This window comes from Oncorhynchus masou, chromosome 26 (assembly GCF_036934945.1).
Source record: "Oncorhynchus masou masou isolate Uvic2021 chromosome 26, UVic_Omas_1.1, whole genome shotgun sequence".
NCBI classification, from domain to species: domain Eukaryota; kingdom Metazoa; phylum Chordata; class Actinopteri; order Salmoniformes; family Salmonidae; genus Oncorhynchus; species Oncorhynchus masou.
Genome location: NC_088237.1, coordinates 22,740,685 through 22,768,391, shown reverse-complemented (window position 1 = coordinate 22,768,391; position 27,707 = coordinate 22,740,685). Strand labels below are relative to the sequence as shown.

Sequence of the window (27,707 nt, the reverse complement as noted above, 5' to 3'; positions counted from 1 at the left end):
GTTCGACAGCTGCACCATCGAGAGCATCCTGACCGGTTGCATCACCGCCTGGTATGGCAACTGCTCGGCATCTGACGTAAGGCGTTAGAGTGTAGTGCGTACGGCCCAGTACATCACTGGGGCCAAGCTTCCTGACATCCAGGACCTATATTCTAGGCGGTGTCAGAGGGAGGCCCATAGAATGGTTAAAGACTCCAGTCACCCAAGTCATAGACTGTTCTCTCTACTACTGCACAACAAGCGGTACCGGAGCGCCACGTCTAGGACCTTAAAGGCTCCTTAACAGCTTCTACCTTCAAACCATAAGACTTCTGAACAATTAATCAAATGGCCACCCGGCTGCTATTCACTGTTTATTATCTATGCATAGAGTCACTTTACAAATTACCTTGATTAACCTGTACCCCACATTGACTCAGCACAAGTACCCCCTGTATATAGCCTCATTATTGTTATGTCATTTTCTTGTTACTTTTTGATTTAATACTTTTTTAACTTAAGTTTATTTCGTAAATATTTGGTCGCCTAAAAATATGACATATTGCAGCTTTAAGTCCACTTCAGTCAGTGTAGATGAATGGGAGGAGACAGGTTAAATAAGGATTTTTAATAGTTGAGATAATTGAGACATGGATTGTGTATGTTTGCCATTCAGAGGGTAAATGGGCAAGACACAAAATTGACGTGCCTTTGAACGGGGTATTTTTGGTAGTATGTGCCAGGCGCACCGGTTTGTGTTATGAACTGCAAAACTCAGTGTACAGTAGTACATTATTGCTGTGAGCCCGTAATTAGGACCTTTATTTTGAAGACAATTTTGGACGCTGGAGTAATAGGCCTACTGGTGGCAAAGGTTTCACATCCTCTTTGTTCGTCGGCAGTAACGTTGGCTAGCTAGGTTTACATTCTACCGTCTCATGCGGCGCTCACTAGCAAAGGTAGCTAAGATACTGATTGGCACATGGGCCATAATGGGTATGTATTTGTGGTAACTTATATTATATAAAACAATATTTTGTTTTTGCTTGCAATACATCTGTCTAGGTTGGGTTTTCTAGCTAGGTGGCCAACTAGCCATGATCAGGCAGGATCGTCCTCATTAGTGTACACTTTACTGAACGTTTTGCAACGCAAAATGAAAACGAGCGTTTCTTATTGGATAAGTTCAGACTGTCTCTGTCCGTTTTTTTTCTCCTCCGGTGCATAATGAACACGACCCTGATCTCAAGGAAGTAGCTGGGAAGCTAGCTAGGCCTACTTTGCCGTTTTTAGCAAAACCCCTTGATCTATCTAGCAGTGCCGCTACGGCGATCTGTTATGTTATTGACTAACTCACGTTCAGATTTGAATTATGTTATTGTGTCCACTTGGGCACATTCTGTGCAAGCTAGCCTTATAGCTAATACGTAAGTGCAAGCTAAACTATAAGGTTAAGTTGGCTATCTGCTGGCAATGTTATATCAACCGTAACATTTCTTATCACTCAATGAATAACTATCTGTAGTTAAGATATGCAAAACTAGCACCTTTAGTTAGTTCTGCTATGTTAATGTTTTTACAAAATGTAATTGATTTATCTAGACATCTAACACACTTCACTGTACTTTTCACATTATAGATTCCCCCATTCCGCTCTCCTCCCTGCGCCTTTTGGTTCCACCTCTACGACTGATGTCTGCATTTATGTGGCAGGTAGCACAACAGAGGGCCATCAAGCACTATGGAAAATTAGAGGAGTTTGTGACCGTGGTAACACAAACTGTCACAGAACTTATGACTGACAGACAGAGGACCCTCCTTATTTTGGGTCTGAGAGCAAGGGTAAGAAATGCCACATATTATGCCATACAGAATCACTTCAAAATGCTGGGATAGTTCCACCTACTTCCTGCATCCTGTTACATACTGTTTTTGAATGGGCTTTAAAAAAATCATGATAACATGGGCATTTAAGACATTACATTCTATTTGTAGATTCGTTTACTTCTACCCGAGGCCTTTTATGAATGTTTTCAATTGTGTTTTTGTAATCAAAAACTATAAGGCATCAGGAAGAATTTCACATATTTCAAATTACTATGTTTTCGTGAATTTGATGATATCTTGAAGCCCATTAAAAAAAATCAGTATGAGACTTTATCCAGGAAGTTGGAGGACTTTCTTAGTGTATAGGTAAAATGTAGAAAATAGTTTTATGCAAAGTATCAGACTGGACCACTTTTCTTGCAGGTAAACCCCGTCAGCCTCCAGACCCTCCTTTATAGAATAAAGTCTTCTCAACATGCACAGGTTGGTGAATCAAAGTATAAATATTGTGCCAAGATTGGAGCTTTTGTTCTGCTGGACACTTTGAGATAATTAACACCCTCATAATTAAGCAACATTTAAATACAAGAGATTTAAGATTGTTGGTATGGATAGTTGTCTAAAAATGAATCTTTAAAAAAATCTTTGTTTTACAGTCCAATGATGCAGGCATGGAATCACCTGAAGCTAACTTTGCCAAGCTCACCCAAAACTTGATTATAGACCCGGTTGAGCGTGAACACTTCGTCCAAGTAAGTAGCTGTTAATGCCAAGCTTGTCTTGAACCTACAAGGCCTTCCCACACTAGGTCAGATTCAGTCTTTTATGATTATTACATGTCACACTGCAATGTGACCAAATTACAATCGTGACATCAACCTGGCTGGGTTGTAAGGTTTTCCTCAGTTCTGTTGTCACATTCTGCGATTGGCTTGCGAGGCTACGTCAGTCGACTTAGGCTACGTCAACTGGGCGTATCAAGCATTGGCGTCAAAAGAACAACAACAAGCTGTTGCTATGTCGATTGACAGACACTGCTTTTCCTACCTCTGTGACTGAGCGGTCCTTGTACCTCTTCAATTCGAGAGTTAAGCTTTTTATTACATCACAACATGGAAAAGCTAATGCCGAATATAAGCCCCGTAGCATGATTATTGGCATTGCTCAATAAAAGCATTGCAATTTTAACATTCAAGGTGTGATGGTTATTTATAACTACAGAGCAAATTACTTGCATTAAGCTTTCATTATACAATGTGTGATTCTTATTTTTAATTTTTATGAATGGTGTCATTTCTGGTCATGTTCTTATTCATACTGCCATAACTTTTTCGGAGTTTAGGGAAAGTAGAGGTACTTAAAGGAAAATTCCACCCCAAAACTATCTTTTGGTATTTGTTTTATTAGTCCATTGTAGGGCTGGGCGATTATAGCCAATTTAATTTGAATTGATGTTTTGTGCGATATTCCAAGTAAATGTATTGCAATAATCAAGTGTTTTTGTTTTTATGAGCGTTTATGTTCACTTGTTCTCATGTTGTCTTTTTGGTTCTCGTCTCCTTTGCTCCTTCTGTGCTCTGTGCTCCTTCCCATTTACACCAGAGATCTGTATATAATGATGAGATGCACGTCTCCACCCTAACAATGGGGGTCGTTGTCCCAAAGGCGGGAAAGCAAGCGACAAGCTTAGGTACAAAATAAGCCCATTGAAACGCATTGGGCTAATTTTGGACAGATTTGAGTGCGCACGAAACTGCTCGCTTCACTTCTTCCTCTGGTTTACACACACACACCAAGCCCCTCTCCCTGTCACTCACAACAAAAAAGATGAGAGATCACTTCTTCATCCTTGACAAGTGGTTTCAACTTGCTATTTGCGTTTGAGAGAGGAAACTATTACATTTTAAAGAGAAATTGCAGAAAGTAAAAGTTACAAGTCCATTATGATATTCTGAGAGAGCGTCTTGGCATGTATAACAAAGCAATTAGAAATGCCAGACGGGCTCATTTTTGTAACTTGATCTCTATTAATCAGAATAATTCATCAGTGCTCTTCCTGACCATTGATGGCCTGATAAATCCTACCCTCGCAAACCTATGTGAACTTTCCTCTACATCTAAATGTGATGAGTTTGCAGCATATTTCAGAGATACCCAGCCTAATGTTTGTCAGTCCAGCAAGACCTGATGATACGTTTTGATATGTGCCCTAGACTACCACGCAAAGGCACTATGGATTTATTTTCCCTGGTTGACACAGACATGCTCAGGAAAGTGATATCACAACTTAAGCCTTCTACCTGCCTTCTCTATCCTATCCCCACCACCTTTTTCAAAACTGTTTTTAATTGCATATCTGAAGAAGTGAAAGCTTTGTTAATCACTCCCTGTTCACAGGCAATTTCCCCACTGCAATAAACTGCTATGGTGAATGAAACCCCTTCAGAAGAAAAGTAATCTAGATTCTTCAGCTTTTAGCAATTTTTGGCTATGTTCCAACCTTCCGTTCATAAGCAAAAATCTGGAGAAATTGTTTTCAAACAGCTTCTTTTTTTCCCAATCTGGTTTTCAAGACTAGCACAGACACAGCCTTTGTTAAAATTGTAAATTATTTTAGAGGCAACACAGATGCCAAACAGCTCTCTGTCTGTTGTAATCTTGGATATAAGTGCTACATTCAACACTGTTGACCATGATGTCCTTCTGGACAGACTGGAGAGGTGGGTTGGCCTCTCCGGTCCAGTTCTAAAATGGTTTAGTACCTATTTATCCAGTCTTGAGTTTTTTGTCACCCCTGGTGAACATATCACGTGGCGTTTGACACAGTTCGATTTTGGGTTCTGTTCAGTTTATATATGTTATCCCTTTGCAGCATTATCAGAAAGCACAGCATTGATTTTCACTGCTATGCAGACGATACACAACCTTTTACAATAGTGTCACCAGAGGATTTTAGATCCACGGATAAATTATTAGACTGAATTAGTGATTTAAATAATTGGATGGCTCACAACTTCCTCCAACTAAATCAAGTCAAGACCGAGGTGGTACTTGTTGGAGCCAAAGCACAGAGAGAATCTGTCCACACCTATCAATTCACGGACAAGACAGATAAAAAACCTAGGTGTTATTTTAGATTCTGAACTCCATTTCGACTCATCTTTTTACCACCAGAGGAATATTGCCACGGTGTGTCCAATGTTCTCTTGGGCTGATACAGAGACTCATCCATGCTTGTATTACAAGCAGGCTTGACTCCTGTAATGCTCTTCTGTCTGACCTACCCAAGAAAGTCATTGGTTAACTGCAAAAAACATACAGAATGCTGCAGCATGGGTACTGACCAAGACCAGACAGACAGCACACGTTACACCGGTCTTAAGGTCTCAGTACTGGCTGTCTGTACATTTTTAGAATTCATTTCTATTGGTTTTTAAATCAATCCATGATTGTTCACCCCAATACATGTCAGACATGCTTTTGATCACCCCAATACATGTCAGACATGCTTTTGATCACCCCAATACATGTCAGACATGCTTTTGATCACCCCAATACATGTCAGACATGCTTTTGATCACCCCAATACATGTCAGACATGCTTTTGATCACCCCAATACATGTCAGACATGCTTTTGATCACCCCAATACATGTCAGACATGCTTTTGATCACCCCAATACATGTCAGACATGCTTGTAAGTTATGTACCCAGTAGGTCTATCAGGCGCAATGGGATTTTAACTATCCCAATTTTTATTTTAACCTTTATTTTACTAGGCAAGTCAGTTAAGAACAAATTCTTATTTTCAATGACGGCCTAGGAACAGTGGGTTAACTGCCTGTTCAGGGGCATAACGACAGATTTGTACCTTGTCAGCTCGGGGATTCGAACTTGCAAACTTTCAGTTACTAGTCCAACGCTCTAACCACTAGGCTACCCTGCCACCCCAAAGCCTAGGCCCAGGAGTCATGGAGAGGCAGCCTTTAGTTACTATGCCTCTGGAATAGTCTTTACATGCCTTTTAAAAATGCTTTCCTCACCATCTTAAATAAGCATGCCCCGTTCAAAAAATGTAGAACTAAGAACAGATTATAACCCTTGGTTCACCGGAGACTTGACTACCCTTGACCAGCACAAAAACATCCTGTGGCATTCTGCATTATCATCGAATAGCCCCCGCGATATGTAAGTTTTCATGGAAGTCAGGAACCAATATACAGTCAGTTAAGAAAGCTAAGGCTAGCTTTTTCAAAAATAAATGTGCCTCCTGTAGCACCAATTCCAAAAAGTTTTGGGACGCTGTAAAGTCCATGGAGAATAAGAGCACCTCCTCCCAGCTGCCCACTGCACTGAGGCTAGGAAACACTGTCACCACCGATTAAATCTACGATAATCGATAATTCCAATAAGCTTTTTCTACGGCTAGCCATGCTTTCCACCTGGCTACCCCTACCCCGGCCAACAGCTCTGCACCCCCTGCAGCAACTTGCCCAAGCATCCCCCTCTTCTCCTTCACCCAAATCTAGACAGCTGATGTTCTGAAAGAGCTGCAAAATCTGGATCCCTACAAAACAGCTGGGCTAGAAAATCTGGACCCTCTTTGTCTAAAATTATCTGCCGCAGTTGTTGCAAACCCTATTACTAGCCTGTTCACCTTCTCTTTCGTATCGTCTGAGATCCCCAAAGATTGGAAAGCTACCGCTCTCACCCCCCTCTTCAAAGGGGGAGACACTCTAAACCCAAACTGTTACAGACCTATATCCATCCTGCCCTGACTTTCTAAAGTCTTCAAACGCCAATTGTGTTTGCACCCAGAAGACATTCATTTTTTTAATGTTCCTTTTGTTCGATAAAGTCTCTCTTTATATCTGAAAACCTCTGTTTTATTTGCGCGTTTTATTCAGTAATCTACAGGCTCAAAAGCAGTCACAACAGGCAGACAAAAAAAATCCAAATTGTATCCGTAAAGTTCATAGAAACATGTCAAATTATGTTTATATTCAATCCTCAGGTTGTTTTTAGCCTAAATGATCTATAATATTTAAACCGGACAATAACGTTGTCAATATAAAAGGTAAACAAGAAAGGCACTCTCTGGTCGCGGGCATGAAAAAGCTCTGTGACACAGCAGGGTCCACTCATTCAGACTGCTCTTACTCCCTCATTTTTCAGAATACAAGCCTGAAACAATTTCTAAAGACTGTTGACATCTAGTGGAAGACATAGGAACTGTAATTTGAGTCCTAAGTCAATGGATACTGTAATGGCATTGAATAAAAAAACTAAAACAACAACAAAAAATTCCTACTTCCCGAATGGATTTTTCTCAGGTTTTCGCCTGCCAAATCAGTTCTGTTATACTCAGACATTATTTTAACATTTTTGGAAACTTTAGTGTTTTCTATCCAGATCTACTAATTATATGCATATCCTATCTTCTGGGCCCGAGTAGAGGGGCAGTTTAATTTGGGCATGCTTTTCATCCAAAATTCCAAATGCTGCCCCCTACCCTAGAGAAGTTAACAACCCCCCAAACGAGCTTCAATGACATACAACACTCCTTCTGCGGCCTCCAACTGCTCTTAAATGCTAGTAAAATTAAATGCATGCTCTTCAACCGATTGCTGCCCGCCCGCCCGACTAGCATCACTACTCTGGACGGTTCTGACCTAGAGTATGTGGACAACTACAAATACCTAGGTGTCTGGTTAGACTGTAAATTCTCCTTCCAGACTCACATTAAGCATCTCCAATCCAAAATTAAATCTAGAATCGGCATCCTGTTTCGCAACAAAGCCTCCTTCACTCATGCTGCCAAACATACCCTCGTAAAACTGACTATCCTACAGATCCTTGACTTCGGCGATGTCATTTACAAAATTGCCTCCAACTCTCTACTCAGCAAACTGGATGTAGTCTTTCACAGTGCCATACCTTTTATCACCAATGCCCCATATACTACCCACCACTGCGACCTGGATGCTCTTGTTGGCTGGCCCTCCCTACATATATGTTGCCAAACCCACTGGCTCCAGGTCATCTGTACGTCTTTGCTAGGTAAAGCCCCGCCTTATCTCAGCTCACTGGTCACTCTAGCAACACCCACCCGTAGCATGCTCTCCAGCAGGTATATTTCACTGGTCATCCCCAAAGCCAACACTTACTTTGGCTGCCTTTCCTTCCAGTTCTCTGCTGCCAATGACTGGAACGAATTGCAAAAATCACTGAAGCTGGAGACTCATATCTCCCTCACTAACTTTAAGCATCAGCTGTCAGAGCAGCTTACCGATCACTGTACCTGTACACAGCCAATCTGTAAATAGCACATCCAACTACCTCATCCCCATATTGGTATTTATCTTCTTGCTCTTTTGCACCCCAGTATCTCTACTTACACATCATCATCTGCACATCTATCACTCCAGTGTTAATGCTAAATTGTAATTAATTCGCCACTATTGGCCTATATATTGCCTTACCTCCCTAATCTTACTACATTTGCACACACTGTACATATATTTTTATATTGTGTTTTTGGCTGTACGTTTGTTTATCCCATTTGTAACTCTGTTTTTGTCACACTCCTTTGCTTTATTTTGGCCAGGTTGCAGTTGTAAATGAGAACTTGTTCTCAACTGGCCTACCTGGTTAAATAAAGGTAAAATAACCTGAAGGGGCCAAAACTGTAATTACAATTTTAAAAAGATCTTAACACACCTTTTAAGCTTTGCTTTTCCTTCGGGTGCCTTTTAGTCATTCAGTTTTTGTTATTCATCCTCTCGTCTTTGTAGTAAATATTTATTTTTTTCCTGTGAAGAACATTGTTGCATTCATTTCTGAAGTGTGCTGTATAAATAAAGCTTGATTTAACCTGTGTTAATTTTCTGTAGTCTTATGCCTGCTACATTGTTAGTGAATGTGCATTATGCAGGGTTCTGATAATGTGTCCCTTTCCAATAATGCAGAGAAATTATATAAATGAATAAGGTGTAAATGCAATGAGTAACGATATCTTGACTATATACATGGTGTACTGTCGGGAAGAGTGGGTTGTGCCCGACTACACAAGTGACAGTAAGTGTAAACGCAACAAGAGTTCAAGTTTGAGATGCTTTTTGTGTCTCTGGCGTTGTAGTCCACAAGCTGTTCAGGCAAGAGGGTGGTTAAAGTGGGCGGCCAGTCTCTTGCGGCGGTGTGGCTTCACTGGCAGAGTCCGTAACTCTCCTTCTGAGAAGTCTGTGGAAGGAGAGTAGGCACGCTGTGTCTTCCTAACTGCTCACTTGAGTTAGGTCCAGCCTTCCAATCTTGTGCCAGTCAGTTGATTAGGGAATGCCTTGCAGGTGTGCTGACTAGTAATCCTGCACAGGTGTGTTGGTTGAGCAGCGCTGTGGCACTGTCTTCAGCTGGCCTTGTGCTGAAGGTAGTGCGGCCTTGCACAGTGCTAAACTGAGTGCCGTTGTCCATGGGGCTGAATTGAGCGCACCTGTCTCCTGTGCTAAGGTGGGGTGGTTCTGTCCATGTTGCTGCACTGAGTCCTTCAGCCACACCTATGCCCATGCCTTTCATGGTGCTACACACCCCTCCCTTTAACTCTGAGCCATGAGAGGAATTGGTGGGAGAGAAGAGAAAATGGAGCTGGAAGAGGGCATCAGCGTTCCCATGAGCAGACCCTGGTCTGTGTCGAACCACAAAGTTGTATGGTTGTAGCTCGAGGAACCAGCGGGTCGCCCGGTCATTTATGTCCTTGGCCATCCACTGTAAGGGTGAACTGCCTTCCCATGGTAGTAGGATAGGGAGCAGACAGCCCATTTTATAGCCAGACATTTTTATACGGTAGCATACTTCTGTTCCCTAGGTAGAAGCTTTAGACTGCTTTAGACTTTAGCTTTAGACTGCTACTGGGGCAGTCAGCTGACAGGTGGGACACCTCTGACAGTACCGTGCGACAGACATGTAGATTCCGGGCCGGTACAACTTCTGTAAGATTTGTTCCCTTATCTTTTCCTTGCCCAGATGAGCGCCCAAGGCGTAAGAGTGGGCCAGTTGGAGAACAACTGGAAGATACACTTTGGGCACAAGGTGGATATAAGTTCTTTGCCTACTTCTGTAAACGATAGAGTAGCCCTTGACGAAGGGCAATGTAAGGAGTTACCAAAGGGTATTTGCGAGGTTTTGGTCTCTGGGCATCACCAACACGGCCCTGCAACATGACTGAGAAGTCATTGATATACAGTGGGGTTCAAATACCATTTCAAATATCTCAACTTTCACCTACAGTGGTGCAAAAAAGTATTTAGTCAGCCACCAATTGTGCAAGTTCTCCCACTTAAAGAGATGAGAGAGGCCTGTAATTTATCATAGGTGCACTTAAACTATGACAGACAAAATGAGAAAAAAATCCAGAAAATCACATTGTAGGATTTTTAAGGAATTTATTTGCAAATTATGGTGGAAAATAAGTATTTGGTCAATAACAAAAGTGTATCTCAATACTTTGTTATATACCCTCAAACGTTTTCTGTAAGTCTTCACAAGGTTTTCACACACTGTTGCTGGTATTTTGGCCCATTCCTCCATGCAGATCTCCTCTAGAGCAGTGATGTTTTGGGGCTGTTGCTGGGCAACACGGACTTTCAACTCCCTCCAAAGATTTTCTATGGGGTTGAGATCTGGAGACTGGCTAGGCCACTCCAGGACCTTGAAATGCTTCTTACGAAGCCACTCCTTCGTTGCCCGAGCGGTGTGTTTGGGATCATTGTCATCCTGAAAGACCCAGCCACGTTTCATCTTCAATGCCCTTGCTGATGGAAGGAGGTTTTCACTCAAAATCTCACGATACATGGCCCCATTCATTATTTTCTTTACACGGATCACTCGTCCTGGTCCCTTTGCAGAAAAACAGCCCCAAAGCATGATGTTTCCACCCCCATGCTTCACAGTATGTACAGTGCCTTGCGAAAGTATTCGCCCCCCTTGAACTTTGCGACCATTTGCCACATTTCAGGCTTCAAACATAAAGATCTAAAACTGTGTTTTTTTGTGAAGAATCAACAACAAGTGGGACACAATCATGTCATTCACTAGATCCCCCTGTGTGGTTCTGGGATTTTTGCTCACCGTTCTTGTAATCATTTAGACCCCACAGGGTGAGATCTTGCGTGGAGCCCCAGATCGAGGGAGATTATCAGTGGTCTTGTATGTCTTCCATTTCTTAATAATTACTCCCACAGTTGATTTCTTCAAACCAAGCTGCTTACCTATTGCAGATTCAGTCTTCCCAGCCTGGTGCAGGTCTACAATTTTGTTTCTGGTGTCCTTTGACAGCTCTTTGGTCTTGGCCATAGTGGAGTTTGGAGTGTGACTGTTTGAGGTTGTGGACAGGTGTCTTTTAATACTGATAACAAGTTCAAACAGGTGCCGTTAATACAGGTAACGAGTGGAGGACAGAGGAGCCTCTTAAAGAAGAAGTTTCAGGTCTGTGAGAGCCAGAAATCTTGCTTGTTTGTAGGTGACCAAATACTTATTTTCCACCATTCCTCCAGTTGCAGAGGAAGGTGTTTAATCCCAGGGTCCTAAACTTAGTGGCGCGTTTGGAGGGCACATGTCAGCAATCAAGTTTTCAAGATATATAACTTTCGAAATACACAAATACCAAAACGCAGCTGTATTTTGAATGTTATGCATCTTAACTCGATTGCTGATATACAAAACATTTTGGGACTATATATGCTCTGGCCCCCCAATGGTGGAACAAACTCCCTCACGACGCCAGGACAGCGGAGTCAATCACCACCTTCCGGAGACACCTGAAACCCCACCTCTTCAAGGAATACCTAGGATAGGATAAGTAATCCTTCTCACCCCCCCCCCTTAAATGATTTAGATGCACTATTGTAAAGTGGCTGTTCCACTGGATGTCAGAAGGTGAATTCACCAATTTGTAAGTCGCTCTGGATAAGAGCGTCTGCTAAATTACTTAAATGTAAAATGTATATCAACAATGGACTAATGAAACAAATATCAAAAGAGTGGAGTTTTCCTTTAATCGGTAGACCCTGTCACACTGAACAAGCCAAAACGTCCGACAATCGCTTACGACCTAAGAACTTGATCACCACATGGACATTTTGTCTGGGATGGCAAAAGAGTGGCATAAGATGGCTAAAATCATGCAGTCTGTGCAGGCCTTTACTTGAACATTTTCTCTGGCCTGACTCAAGTTAGTTATGATGTTCGTGGAAAATATAGTTGAGTTGAGATTCAGTAAGATTGTTAGTCAAGATAGCATTTGAATAGTGATTATACGCTACTACGCTATTGGTCTAATTATTTTCCCTTTTGCATTATCTCACCGACTCTCCATCTTCTCAGGTGGTGTTTCCTGAAGAATTCAGACCTGATTTTGACCAAGTGCTTCAGGAACTGGTCTGTGACTTTCTCACTAGATTGGAAGAGCTGCTTACACTACCAGACTTTAAGCAGGTGCAGAAATCACTTTCGTAAGACAGTCTTGAGACAACAGCATTCAAATGAATAACTGTAGTTGGCCTGGAATCTATTTTGGCATTTTATTTGTGTCCCTCTTTTCCCTAGACTGCATTGTTGCTGAGTGCTGGCTCCTCTGGCCTGGATGAATGCCTGCAGTCTTTCTCTCACTCAGAAGATCTCCAGTTTCTGCTCCAGAATTACAAACAATGCAGAACATTGTACACAAACAGTAAGTTCATAGAAAAGTATCAATTTTTGTATATAGAATTTTAGCACCACATGGTCAGAAGGTTTATTGATGGTTCAACAGCATCTGAGGATCATAATCTGATTTATGTGCAGGAAGTTCCTCTCACCATGTTCCTTACCTTCCTTGTTCATTTGGAAGGGATTTAAAGTTGGAAGGATTAGCCAAATAAAGTGATGGATTAAAATGTAAATTATGGATTTGAGTTTTTCCTCTAGGTTTTCAGAACAGTCACCTAGATATTATTCAAAGTGTGTTTTCAATGTTTTTGTCTGTGCAGTTTCCTCCTCTGACATTCCTCAGGAATCAGATATTGAATCTGATGCCTTCCCTGACCAGTTAAACCGTACCAATCTGGACACTGGTGTGGGGATGAGGACTGGGACACAAAGCAGAGACTGCCAAAGGATGGAGTTGGCATCACATTTAGTGGAAATGGGGAGCACAAGAGATATTATAGGCTGCGATGAAACCTGTGATGAAGGGAATGAAGATGATATTGATGTAGAGGATGACCCAACACAGAAAAGGTATGAGAATAAATGTATTTTTGTTGTTTCAAATGGTACAATTGGTAAATAACCATTTGCATTTGGACAGTCTATCAAACAAACTTACCACTTGACCCAGTAATAGTCAACAATTTGCATTTCTGTTTTGTGCCTTTCACAGGGCTGGTTCTGGTCTTTCTCCTACCAGTGTCGTGCAAGGTGGTGATACAGGTGAGACCTCACAAACTTTTAGTCAAGTACATTTACCCTTTGGATAGCCTCAGTTGACCATTCAAATCAAATCAATCAAATTTATTTATATAGCCCTTCGTACATTAGCTGATATCTCAAAGTGCTGTACAGAAACCCAGCCTAAAACCCCAAACAGCAAGCAATGCAGGTGTAGAAGCACGGTGGCTAGGAAAAACTTCATAGAAAGGCCAACACCTAGGAAGAAACCTAGAGAGGAACCAGGCTATGTGGGGTTATTGTGGGGCAATGGTAGGGGAAACTTCCTCATGAGTTTAATATTTATATTCATTTTTCCACAGACCCAGTTGCAGGGGTGTCGTTTCAGGTGTTGACTCCCCTTTCTTCAGCTTCAAATGAGTGTCCCCCATCTACTTCCAGTTCATCACACATGGTTGTCCACCAGTGTCCTCAGTGTGGGAAGTGCTTTAATTATCAGTCTCAACTTGTCCAACACCAGCAAATTCACTGTGGGGATAATCCATACAAGTGCTCCAACTGCGGGAATAGATTCAAATTCTTTACAAGTCTGTCAAACCATAAGAGGATGCAATGTGTGGGCACTGCCTTTAGCTGCCCCAAATGCTGGAGAGAGTTTGGTTCTCTGCGTGAGAAATTGAAACACCAGTGTCCACACAACGAAGTCATGTACATCTGTCCACAGAGCGGGAAGAGTTTTAAGACGCCACAGCAACTACCATTCCAGTGCCGTCATTGCGCAATGGCCTTTTCCGAAATGGATCAACTGCACGCTCACGAAAAAATTCACGGAGTCGCCCAAACTCTTGACTGTCACACATGTGGAATGACCTTCAGCAACTTGCCCAGCCTCGTGCACCACGTGGAAGCCCACAAGAGGTCGGATCTGAGGCCATCGTCGCACCTTCCAAAGAAGAAGAAAGGATTGCAGCTTCCGAAAACTCACCATTGTCACCAATGTGGAAAGTCCTTTGTAACAAACCGACGCCTTAAGGATCACGTGCGCACTCATTTGAATTATCGTCCCTTCCCCTGCTCCTACTGTGGAAAATGTTTCACTCAGAAAGGTAATCTCAATGTGCACATAAGGATCCACACAGGGGAGAGACCCTACATGTGCTCTGTGTGTGGGAAGACCTTTCAGTCAGCAGGGAATCTGCAGGTACACCAGCGCTTTCACACTGGGGAGAAACCCTACCAATGCAAAGAGTGTGACAAACGTTTTACTAAGTCGAGCCATTTAGTTGTCCACATGCGTGGGCATACTGGAGAGCGTCCCTTCACTTGTAATGAATGTGGAAGGAGTTTTATCCGGAAAACTTGCTTAAAGAAACATTTGCTAGTTCATTCAGGGCAGAAGCCTTATTCACGTCCTCGTTGCCCGAATAATTCAAAACGCAGTGCACAACCAAGCTATCACATGAAGGAGAATCCTACTAATGCGACTGCCATGACTGGACATGTGGCCGCCATGACTGGACATGCGGCCGCCATGGCTGGTCATGTGGCCGCCGTGGCTGGACATGTTGCCGTACCAGCGATCTATCATGACAGCCTTAACATAAAAATGTTGGCACATGTTGGCATGTCCCGAGGCTATGCCATGGAGAGACTAGGAGGCGGTCCTTCAAATTGTTGAACGCTGCCATGCACATGGAAAAATGTCCCAATACTTTCCTCCTGGCCTGACCTCTCGCTTTTGAGTAACCTTCTTAGTGGGTAGTTGGGAGTGCAATTCGCTAGCGAAGCAACAAGTTATGGGGAAAAATCAATACTAGTCCAGAGAGATTAATGGGTGTTCTAATTATTGTTAACACGGAAACAACGGCATTTTTCATTGTAGGTTTCAAACAAACGCTCTGCAATGGCTTCATGCACGGAATTGAATTGGAACAACTAAGAATTTATCATTAACACAGAAACAAAGGAATTGTCCATTGTACGTTTTCCAAAAACGTGCAGCAATGGCGGCATTCATGGATGGGGGAGGGGCTTTGGTAGGTGAGGTGGGGTGTAGACTCTCTAGTCTTTCTCTATACATCATGTCTCAGAACCTCATCAAGTAGCTGATTTGGTTGCCAAGGTTACCGGACCAATTAAGAAGCTACTTTATAGTTTCATGTGATGTTCTGTTTTTCTCATTACAAATATTATTCCTTTACAGATGTATTAGACATGTAGAGCTGTTTGCATGTACACATGTTTATGTAATAGGAGCGGTAGTCATGGTTAGAGGGTGAACTGGTGAAATGCATGTGCAATTGTAATATAAGTATTTACTCTAACAGTAATAATGATAATGTGTTATTTGATAAGCGTATTTCTAGACTTTCAAGGAATCTAGAAAAGTGTATTTTCTGGTGTTATATTTGGAGGGTTGTGATATTCTTTGTTATACCTATTATTAAAGGTTTTAATACTTAAGCTTCTATTTATTTATTTTAAAGGCACTGTGCTCTCTCTGTGCAGGTTGGTCACAAGTAACACAATCGCATGCTATCGCAAGGCCATTAGGTTGTGTGTTCTGTTTTCTGGGTTATTGTCTGCTCACAACTAGGGTTGCAAAGGGCCGGAAAGAAATTTCCGGAAATTTTCCATGAGAAGTTAAGCCTGGGAATTTAGCTTAAATTCATCAAAAAAGTTTGCTCATAAGAGTGAACCTTTTTTTGTGGGATACACATAAGGCAATTCAAGGAATTGTGGCATATTTAGGTTAAACTGTCCTCAATTCAATGGAATTGCAACCCTTTGCATGCACAGTGCACTCTTCCATCACATGTACAGCTGATTCTCAAGATCTTGCACACAAATGAGATGCTATTGAGCCCACACTACTACACTGTCTGAGCCAAGGACTACATGCTTTCTGGTAAGATTTGATTACAATACTGGGTGGGATGAATATATTTTATATGGCATACATTATTTTTTTGTTAGCTAGTAAACAGTAGCCTACAGCAAAGTGTGTTTTAAATCATGTCTAACTTAACAATTTCTGCTAGTTAGTTTTTGCTACCATGTGGGTTTTTGCCTGCTAACTGAAGTGTTAATTCACCTGTTTCCATACATGTTTACTTTAAAACATTTATCTTGCAAAGAAGTTGTTTAATCTGTTAAACTATTTATCTATACATGGAATTGTATTTGTTGTTGTTTTTTACTCATGTTTTTCTAATATTTACAGGAATATGCCACGGGCACTGTCTGATGTGTGGAGACATTTCACTGCAGCTAATGTAGAAGGAAACGCTGTGTACATTTGCAAGTACTATGCCAAATCATATGTGAAAAATGCAACAAAGATGGAGAATCATCTGGCCAAGTGCATAAAGTTCCCTCAGCACTCACAACAAGCAACCTCTGACAAAAGTCCCTCTTCTTCGATGTGAGGTGAAATTGATGAATCAGACACCTTATTGATAGCAACAGCTCATGGTCCTCCTGGAATCAGACACCTTATTGATAGCAACAGCTCATGGTCCTCCTGGAATCAGACACCTTATTGATAGCAACAGCTCATGGTCCTCCTGGAATCAGACACCTTATTGACAGCAACAGCTCATGGTCCTCCTGGAATCAGACACCTTATTGACAGCAACAGCTCATGGTCCTCCTGGAATCAGACACCTTATTGGTAGCAACAGCTCATGGTCCTCCTGGAATCAGACGTTTTTTTGACTCAATGGAGGAACGTAGCCAGAGAAATGCTGATGAATGTCTTGCTCGAGCTTTGAATGCAACTAGTTCACCTCTGATGCTCACAGGAAATGTGTATTGGAAGAGATTTCTGAATGTTCTTTGCCCAGCATACACCCCTCCAACCATACATGCTTTATCTACTAATTTGCTGGATGCAGAGTTCAACAGAGTTAGAGTGTAGGTTAAGCAAATCATAGAGAAAGCAGACTGTATTGCAATCATCTCTAATGGGTGGTCTAATGTTTGTTGGAAATGAATAATTAACTCCATCTCCACCCCTCAACTACTATTCTACAAGAGCACAGACACAAGGGACAACAGACACCGGTCTCTACATTGCAGATGAGCTGAAGGCAGTCATTAATGACCTTGGACCACAGAAGTTATTTGCACTGGTGACAGACATTGCTGCGAACATGAAGGCTGCTTGGTGTAAAGTGGAGGAGTCCTACCCTCACATCACACCCATTGGCTGTGCTGCTCATGCATTGAATCTGCTCCTCAATGACATGGCACTGAAAACAATGGATACACTCTACAAGAGAGCAAAATAAATGGTTAGGTATGTGAAGGGCCATCAAGTTATAACAGCAATCTACCTCACCAAGCCCAAGTGAGAAGAATAAGAGCACCAAATTGAAGCTGCCAAGCAACACCCGTTTGGGTGGTGTTGTCATCATGGTGACAGTCTCCTGGAGGGGAAGGCAATCTCCAAGAAATGACCATATCACAGTCTGCCGATATGGACAGCCCCATCAAGAGGATCCTCCTGGATGTATTTTGGGAGAGAGTGGTAAGCAGCCTGAAATTCCTGAAACCTATAGCAGTAGCCATTGCACGGATTGAGGAAGACAATGCCATCCTGTTTGATGTTCAGACTCTGCTTGCAGATGTAAGAGAAGAAGTTTGTACTGTCCTTCCCACTTCACTGTTGCTCCAAGCAGAGGAAACTGCAGTTCTGAAATACATCAAAAAGCGTGAATACTTTTGCCTGAAGCACATACACGCTGCAGCGTATATGTTGGAGCCCATGTATGCTGGCAAGAGCATCCTGCCTGGTGCAGAGATCAACCAGGCCAATGGTGTCATCACTACTGTGTCTCGCCTTCTTGGCCTGGATGAGGGCAAGGTTCTTGGCAGTCTGGCAAAGTACACTTCCAAGCAAGGACTTTGGGGTGGAGATACAATATGGCAGTCGTGCCAACATCTCATCAAGAACCTGGTGGAAGAGACTTTGTGGATCTGAGGCTCTTTCCACTGTTGCGTCCATCGTCCTTCAAATCCTACCAACATCAGCCGCCTCAGAGCACACCTGGTCCTTGTTTGGGAACACACACCAAAGCACGCAACAGGCTGACCAATACAAGGGTTGAAAAATTGGCCATCTGTGCAAAGTTTTGGCATTTTGAGCCTTACAATGAGCCATCCTCAACAGAGTTGGAAAGTGACAGTGAAGATGAGGCCTCAGTCTGATGTTCAAGAGGTGAACATTGAGGAGGTCCAGGGAGAAGACTTGGAAGCCTGAGAGGAAGACAACCAAAGCTTTAGTTTCTAGACTATAATTTTACCGATATATGTTGAAAACATTTTGGTAGATGCGATGGATCATTGGGGATCATTCAATATTCCCTTTTGTTGTTCAGTGAAATCATCTCATGTGAAGTCAACTCATTTAATAAAGTTCAATTCGTTACTAAATTGTTTTATTTCTATTGGAAGGATTTAATCATTTACAATCGTCTACATATGATAAGGTAAAAGGTTTATGTTTCTGTCTCCATATATGGTAAATACAGTTAAAATCAGAAGTTTAAATACATAGGTTGGGGTCATTAAAACTCATTTTTCAACCAATCCACACATTTCTTGTGAACAAACTATAGTTTTGGCAAGTATTTTACGACATCTACTTTGTGCATGACGCAAGTAATTTTTCCCAAAAATTTTTACAGACCGATTATTTAATTTGTAATTCACTTTCCCAATTCCAGTGGGTCACAAGTTTACATACAGTAAGTTGAATACCAGGAAATTATGTCATGGCTTTAGAAGCTTCTAATAGGCTAATTGTCATCATTTGAGTCAATTGGAGGTGTACCTGTGGATGTATTTCACGGCCTACCTTCAAACTCAGTGCCTCTGCTTGACATCATGGGAAAATCAAAACAAATCAGCCAAGACCTCAGGAACAAATAAATCTGGTTCATCCTTGGGAGCAATTTCCAAACGCCTGTAGGTACCACGTTCATCTGTACATAGAATAGCATGCAAGTATAAACACCATGGGACCAGCTGTCGTCATACCGCTCAGGAAGGAGACGTGTTCTGTCTCCTAGAGATGAATGTACTTTGGTGCGAAAAGTGCAAATCAATCCCAACAGCAAAGGACCTTGTAAAGATGCTGGAGGAAACGGGTACAAAAGTATCTATATCCAAAGTAAAACGAGTTCCATATCGATATAACATGAAAGGCCACTCAGCAAGGAAGAAGCCACTGCTCAAAAACCCCCATATAAAAGCCAGACTACAAAAACAATAATTTTGTTGTTTTGGAAGAGGGGGGAAGCGCCCTCTACCAAATTATGGCTCAGCGAATTGGCACACACTGTACACTTAGAAGGAATTAGATATATTCTGAACAATAAATGATCAACATTTGATCAAATCTGGCAGCCTTTCCTCTCTTACTTGGACCAGTCGGCACTGAATTTGTACATCTTAACGCACTCTCAATTGTAATATTTTAATCTACCTTTGTGCAGCATGTGCTGGCCCCGCCACCCGAGCAGTCAGTGGAATAGGGGGGAATAAGTGGGGGGGGGGGATATCTATCCTCTTTCTACCTGTCCTTGTTTTGTATGTCGTGTTTTGTACCCAGAACGTTGGGTGTTGTTGTTCCTGTCTGCTCTCTTATGTTTAGATAAGAATTGTATACTTGTCTTTTATACCTATACACCATTCTTGTGTGTGTTTTAATAAAAAATATTTGAACGAGAGAAAAAAAAGAAAAGACCAGACTACAGTTTGCAACTGCACATGGGGACAAAGATCGTACTTTTTGGAGAAATGTTCTCTGGTCTGATGAAACAAGAAATAGAACTGTTGGGCTATAATGACCATCTGTATGTTTGGAGGAAAAAGGGGGAGGCTTGCAAGCCGAAGAACACCACTCCAACCGTGAAGCACGGGGGTGGCAGCATCATGTTGTGGGGGTGCTAACAAATGGACAATGACCCCAAGCATACTTCCAAAGTTGTGGCAAAATGGCTTAAGGACAACAAAATCAAGGTATTGGAGTGGCCATCACAAAGACCTCAATCCCATAGAAAATTTGTGGGCAGAACTGAAAAAGCATGTGTGAGCAAGGAGGCCTACAAACCTGTTACACCAGCTCTGTCAGGAGGAATGAGCCAAAATTCACCCAACTTATTGTGGGAAGCTTGTGAAAGGCTCCCCGGAATGTTTGACCCAATTTAAACAGGCTATGCTATGCTACCAAATACTAATTGAGTGTATGTAAACTTCTGACCCACTGGGAATGTGATGAAAGCAATAAACACTGAAAAAATAATTTTCTCTAATATTATTCTGACATTTCACATTCTTAAAATAAAGTGGTGATCCTAACTGACCTAAGACAGGGAATTATTAATAGGATTAAATGTCAGGAATTGTGAAAAACTGAGTTTAAATGTATTTGGCTAAGGTGTATGTAAAATTCGGACTTCAACTGTATATCCAATGTAAAATAACATCTACATTAAAGTGGTATTAATATTAATTCCCATATATTCCCGTTAATTACCATATAATTAGTTACCATATATTACCATATATACCATATATTAAATAAAGGTGAAATAAATCAATAAAAATATTCTATCAATTCCCATGTAAAGTTTCCACCACTGAATATTCCCCAAAATGTGCAACCCTACTCACAACACACGGTTTATTAAAACATTCACCCTCTTCCATACAGTTTCATAGAATTGTGGGTGCAATCAGCATTTACTTCCTGAATAGTGTACAGTGAGTTATATGAACAGGGTTTCGTGTGTGTGACTGTCGTGCTCTATATTGGCACGAAGTGATTAGCAATGGAGGCATCATGAACAACACAGGTAAACACATTTGTGGATACCTTTTCAACTATCAGATATTACCAAATTCCCTATGGTCCCTCGGTCTGACATGTCACAGAGAATTATGACTCCACTCCCATGAAGCTCAAGTGGCTCACATAATAAAACATGTAAGTATATAACAAATGTAAGCCGTACCCTTACATAGTTTTCCTTGATAGGGACACATCTTAGGCTGCCATTGATTATGACTATTCAATTCACAATCACAGCATGAGGAAGTGATTAGTAGGCATACTATTTTAGACAGATATGGTCTATAATGGTATGGTCATGATGATGTAGATGTCTCATGGTAGTCTACAATTCCCTTGTTACAGATGTCTTAGATCTCTCATTAAACTTATGATTAAGTTAATGGTTACATGTAAATAAGGTACAAAATCTCAAAACCCACTGTTCCCAGGCCGTCATTGAAAATAAGAATTTGTTCTTAACTGACTTGCCTGGTTAAATAAAGGTTAAAAAAAAAAGGTTAGTAATAACTCAAATGCAGATTGTATTGGCAATAATCAAGTTCATAAATACATCTATTGAACAGCTTGATAGTTAAATATTTCACATTTAGCATAATTGATGACTTTTATTTTGAAAACTTTTTGGACACTGATGTTAAAATAGTACTTGGTGGCAAAGGTTTCACATCCTCTTATGGTGGTAACGTTAGCTAGCTAGATTTACTTTCTACTGTCTCATGCGGCGCTCACTAGCCAAGGTAGCTAAGATATTGATTGGCACATGGGCCATAATGGGTATGTATACGGTATTCGTGTTAACTTGCAAGATAGAAAACAATATTGTGTGTTTGCTAGTTAGCTTTCTAACCTAGGTGGGCGTAATAACCAGGTCGCTAGCTAGCTATGACCAGGGTCGTATAATAGCAAACCGTAGCTAAACGTTTTGCAACGGAACATGTAAACGAGCGTTTCTAATTGGACAAATTCGGGTCTTCGATCCATGTTTCGGTCAGTTTTCTAGCATTTGGTGTCGAGTGAAAACGACCCCGACGTCAATGAAGTAGCCGTCTATCAAGCTAGCTATTGTGCGGTTTCTAGCAAAACCTCTTGAATATCTAACGTTAGCTAGCTGTGCCATTCTATATTTTTAAGCAATAAAACCGAGGGGGTGTGGTATATGGCCAATATTCCACGGCTAAGGGCTGCTTTTCAGCACGACGCAACGCGGAGTGCCTGGATACAAGGCATTGCCGTTGTATATCGGCAGTATACCACAAACCCCCGAGGTGTCTTATTGCTATTATAAACTTGTTTCCAACGTAATTAGAGCAGTAAAAATACATATTTTGTCATACGGTCTGATATTTATTTATTTTTTATTTGACCTTTATTTTACTAGGCAAGTCAGTTAAAAACAAATTCTTATTTTCAATGACAGCCTAGGAACAGTGGGTAAACTGCCTGTTCAGGGGCAGAACGACAGATTTGTACCTTGTCAGCTTGGGGATTTGAACTTGCAACCTTTCGGTTACTAGTCCAACGCTCTAACCACTAGGCTACCCTGCCGCCCCACGGTGGTCAGCCAATCAGCATCCAGGGTTCAAACTACCCAGTTTATAATATGTTATTGACTAGCAAGCTAGCTATTTTTATGTTATTGAGTGTCCACAAATTTGGCGCAGGTTATTGTCTGCTGGGATTGTTATGACAATGTTATTATGACATAATGGTAGCTAGATATGCATAGCTAAACGTAATTGATTTAGCTAGCCATCTAACAGTAACACACTGTGCTTTTCACATTATAGATTCCCCCATCCCTCTCTCCTCCCTGCGCCTTTTGGTCCCACCTCTACGACTGATGTCTGCATTTATGTGGCAGGTATCACAACAGAGGGCCATTAAGCACTATGGAAAATTAGAGGAGTTTGTGACCGTGGTAACACAAACTGTCCCAGAACTTATGACTGACAGACAGAGGACCCTCCTTATTTTGGGGCTGAGAGCAAGGGTAAGAAATTCTGTCTAATCTTTCATACGGGATCGCTTCAATTGGTGAAGTGCAGAGAATAGTTTTATGCAAAGTATCAGACTCCATCACCACTTTTCTTGCAGGTAACTTTGGGGCGATTTTCTGCTGAACACCCTGTCAGCCTCCAAACCCTCCTTTATTCTATAAAGTCTTCTCAACTTGCACAGGTTCAGGTTGGTAAATCAAATGTCATAGTACAATGCCAAGATTTGAACTTTTCTTTCCCCTGCTGGACACTTACATGAGAATTAACACCCTGATAATTCAGCCACATTTAAATCAAGAGCTTAAGTGTGTTGGTATGGACACTTGTGTGCCATTTGTCACCCCCTTTAACAACAAGTCTAAAAATGACCATCCGGTTTCGGTGTGTTTTCCACATTGTTTTACAGTCCTATGATGCAGGCATGGAATCACCTGAAGCTAACTTCGCCAAGCTCACCCAAAGCTTGATTACAGACCCAGTTGAGCGTGAACACTTCGTTCAAGTAAGTAGCTGTTCATGTCAAGATTGTCTTGAACCTGTTTTACTTTAACATTTTCTTTAGCCTGACTCAACTTAATAATAATTTATTTTTCTTATATAGCACTTCTCATTACAAAATAGAGTCTCGAAACGCTTCAAAAGCAAAACAAACCGGCACAACTAATAATCAAAATGGAAAGTGAATGGTGTCTAGTCCGCCTCAGATAGTTGAGGCAGTTTGGAAAGGCAGTCTCTGCCATATGGCTTGACTGGTTCGATGGTACAGTCAGGGAGAAGCTAGTAATAATGTCCTTGAAAAATTGCATTTTGTTGTATGATAAGTCATAACTAGTAGACCCTGGCAAGATAGAATAAAAGACTTGGCACCCAAAGTAAGATCATGCAGGGTCTCCCAACCAATCATTAAGCAGGCTCACCGCTTTCCTTTTGCATTATCTCACTGATTCTCCATCTTTTCAGGTGGTGTTCCTTGAGGAATTCAGACCTGATTTTGACAAAGCCCTTCAGGAACTGGTCTGTGACTTCCTCACTAGATTGGAAGAGCTGCTTACACTACCAGACTTTAAGCAGGTGCAGAAATCACTTTCGTGAGACAGTCTTGAGAGAACGGCATTCAAATGAATAACTGTAGTTGGCCTGGAATCTATTTTGGCATTTTATTTGTGTCCCTCTTTTCCCTAGACTGCATTGTTGCTGAGTGCTGGCTCCTCTGGCCTAGATGAATGCTTGCAGTCTTTCTCTCACTCAGAAGATCTCCAGTTTCTGCTCCAGAATTACAAACAATGCAGAACATTGTACACAAACAGTAAGTTCATAGAAAATTACTCTCTTTTTTTTTACACATAATTTTAGCACCACATGGTCAGATAAGGTTTATTGATGGTTCAACAGCATCTGAGGATCATAATCTGATTTATGTGCAGGAAGTTCCTCTCACCATGTTCCTTACATTTCTTGTTTATTTTAAAGGGATTTAAACTTGGATGGATTAGCCAAATAATAAACAATTTGACAGATTAAAATGTAAATGATGGATATGAGATAAGTATTCAGAACAGCCTGGCAGATATTACATTTATTTTTAACGTATTTGTTTTTGTCTGCAGTTTCCTCCTCTGACATTCCTCAGGAATCAGATATTGAATCTGATGCCTTCCCTGACCAGTTAAACCGTACCAATCTGGACACTGGTGTGGCTATGAGGACAGCACATTTAGTGGCAATGGGGAGCACAAGAGATATTATAGGCTGCGATGAAACCTGTGATGAAGCGAATGAAGATGACATAGATGTAGAGGACGAGTCAGCACAGAAAAGGTACAGTGCCTTCAGAAAGTATTCACACCCTTTGACTTTTTCCAAATGTAGATGTTACAGCCTGAATTTAAAATGGATTCTATTGAGATGTTTTGTCACTGGCCTACACACAATACCCCACAATATCGACGTGAAACTATGTTTTTAGAAATGTTTACAAATGAAAAGCTGAAAAGTCTTGAGTCATTAATTATTTAACCCCTTTTTTATGGCAAGCCTAAATAAGTTCAGGAGTAAATATTTGCTTAACAAGTCAAATAAGAAGTTGAATGGACTACCTCATCTCTGTACCCCACACATACAATTATTTGTTTGGTCCCTCAGTGAATTTCAAACACAAATTCAACCACAAAGACCAGGGAGGTTTTCCAATGCTTCACAAAGATGGTTCCAAATAAATAAATAAAAAGACAGACATTGAATAGCCCTTTGAGGATGGTGAAGTTACTAATTACACTTTGGATGGTGTATCAATACACCCAGTCACTACAAAGATACAGGCGTCCACTCAGTTGCTGGAGAGGAAGAAACCTGCTCAGGGATTTCACCATGAGGCCAATGGTGAATATAAAACGGTTATAGAGTTTAATGGCTGTGATAGGAGAAAACTGGGGATGGACAACAACATTGTAGTTACTCTACAATACTAACCTGATTGACAGAGTGAAAAGAAGGAAGCCTGTACAGAATAACAAATATTCCAAAACATGCTTGGCCTCCCGAATGGCGCAGCAGTCTAAGGCAATGCATCGCAGTGCTAGATGCATCACTAGAGACTCGGGTTCGATCCCGGGCTGTATTACAATCGGCCGTGATCGGGAGAGTCCTATAGGACGGCGCACAATTGGCCCAGTGTCATCCGGGTTAGGGAAGGGTTTGGCTGGGGGGGCTTTACAAGTAGGCCGTCATTGTAAATGAGAATTTGTTCTTAACTGATTTACTAATTAATTAAAGGTTAAATAAATATACAAGGCACTAAAATAATACTTACTCAGTACCAGTCTCAATATTTTCAAGCATACTGGTAGCTGCATCATGTTATAGGTATGCTTGTAATCGTTATGTAGTAAACAGAATGGAGCTAAGCACAGGCAAAATTCTAGAGGAAAACCTAGTTCAGTCTGCTTTCCACCTGACACTGGGAGATGCTGGACAATAACCTAAAACACAAGACAAAATCCACACTGAAGTTGCTTACCAAGAAGACCGTGAATGTTCCGGAGTGGCTGAGTTACAGTTTTGACTTACAGCTGTAATCAGTGCTAAAGATGCTTCTACAAGGTATTGACTCAGGGGTGTGAATACATATGTAAATTATTATTTCTGTATATCATTTAATACATTTGCAAACATTTCTAAAAACATGTTTTCTCTTTGTCATTATGGGGTATTGTTTGTAGATGGGTGAGAATTGTTTTTATTTAATCCATTTTAAATTCAGGCTGTAACAACGATATGTGGAATAAGTCAAGTGGTGTGATTACTTTGAGACCCTGTATGTGAGAATTAATTTATACATTTTTGTTGTTTTAAACAGTGCATCAAACAACTTTACCACTTGACTTAGTAATGGTCATCAATTTGCATTTCTGTTTTGTGCCTTTCACAGGGCTGGTTCTGGTCTTTCTCCTACCAGTGTCATGCAAGGTGGTGATACAGGTGAGACCTCACAAACTTTTAGTCAAGTACATTTACCCTTTGGAAAGCCGCAGCTGATCATTGCGGGGCAATGGAAGGGGAAACGTCAATGTTTTTATTCATTTTTCCACAGACCCAGTTGCAGGGGTGTCGTTTCAGGTGTTGACTCCTCTTTCTTCAGCTTCAAATGAGTGTCCCCCATCTACTTCCAGTTCATCACACATGAACATTTTCCACCAGTGTCCTCAGTGTGGGAAGTGCTTTAATTATCAGTCTCAACTTGTCCAACACCAGCAAATTCACTGTGGGGATAATCCATACAAGTGCTCCAACTGCGGGAATAGATTCAAATTCTTTACAAGTCTGTCAAACCATAAGAGGATTCAATGTGTGGGCACTGCCTTTAGCTGCCCCAAATGCTGGAGAGAGTTTGGTTCTCTGCGTGAGAAATTGAGACACCAGTGTCCACACAACGAATCCATGTCCATCTGTCCACAGAGCGGGAAGAGTTTTAAGACATCACCACAATATCCATTCCAGTGTCGTCATTGTGCAAGGAGCTTTCCCGAATCGAATCAACTGGACGCCCACGAAAAAGTCACAGTGTCGTCCAAACGCTCGACTGTCACAAATGTGGAATGACCTTCAGCAACTTGCCCAGCCTCGTGCACCACGTGGAAGCCCACAAGAGGTCGGATCTGAGGCCATCGTCGCACCTTCCAAAGAAGAAAGGATTGCAACTTCCGAGAACACACCATTGCCACCAATGTGGAAAGTCCTTCGTAACAAACCGTCGCCTTAAGGATCACATGCGTACTCATATGAATTATCGTCCCTTTTCCTGCTCCTACTGTGGTAAATGTTTCACTCAGAAAGGTAATCTCACTGTGCACATAAGGCTCCACACAGGGGAGAGACCCTACATGTGCTCTGTGTGTGGGAAGGCGTTTCCATCAGGAGGGATCTGCAGGTACACCAGCGCTTTCACACTGGGGAGAGACCTTACCAATGCAAAGAGTGTGACAAACGTTTTTTTAAGTCGAGCCATTTAGTGGTCCACATGCGTGGGCATAGGGGAGAGCGTCCCTACACTTGTAATGAATGTGGGAGGGGTTTTATCCGGAGAACTTGCTTAAAAAAACATTTGCTAGTTCATTCAGGGGAGAGGC

General features: G+C 41.5%; 2 protein-coding genes across 2 annotated transcripts; both read left to right on the top strand.

Annotated features, from left to right (window-relative positions):
• Positions 1–852: 852 nt before the first annotated feature.
• LOC135515055 (zinc finger protein 226-like) lies at positions 853–15,687 on the top strand. Its single transcript, XM_064938868.1, has 9 exons — positions 853–975; positions 1,619–1,821; positions 2,230–2,289; positions 2,463–2,558; positions 12,181–12,291; positions 12,403–12,526; positions 12,825–13,074; positions 13,217–13,266; positions 13,587–15,687. Exons 1-9 carry the CDS (start codon positions 918–920, stop codon positions 14,900–14,902), a joined length of 2,268 nt encoding a protein of 755 aa, XP_064794940.1. The 5' UTR covers positions 853–917; the 3' UTR covers positions 14,903–15,687.
• A 6,049-nt stretch (positions 15,688–21,736) lies between these two features.
• LOC135515054 (zinc finger protein 699-like) lies at positions 21,737–27,295 on the top strand. The gene is made up of 9 exons (XM_064938867.1): positions 21,737–21,859; positions 22,873–23,075; positions 23,180–23,269; positions 23,489–23,584; positions 24,043–24,153; positions 24,265–24,388; positions 24,690–24,900; positions 26,510–26,559; positions 26,672–27,295. The coding sequence occupies exons 1-9, from the start codon at positions 21,802–21,804 to the stop codon at positions 27,178–27,180; spliced, it is 1,452 nt and encodes a 483-aa protein (XP_064794939.1). The 5' UTR covers positions 21,737–21,801; the 3' UTR covers positions 27,181–27,295.
• Positions 27,296–27,707: the final 412 nt, after the last annotated feature.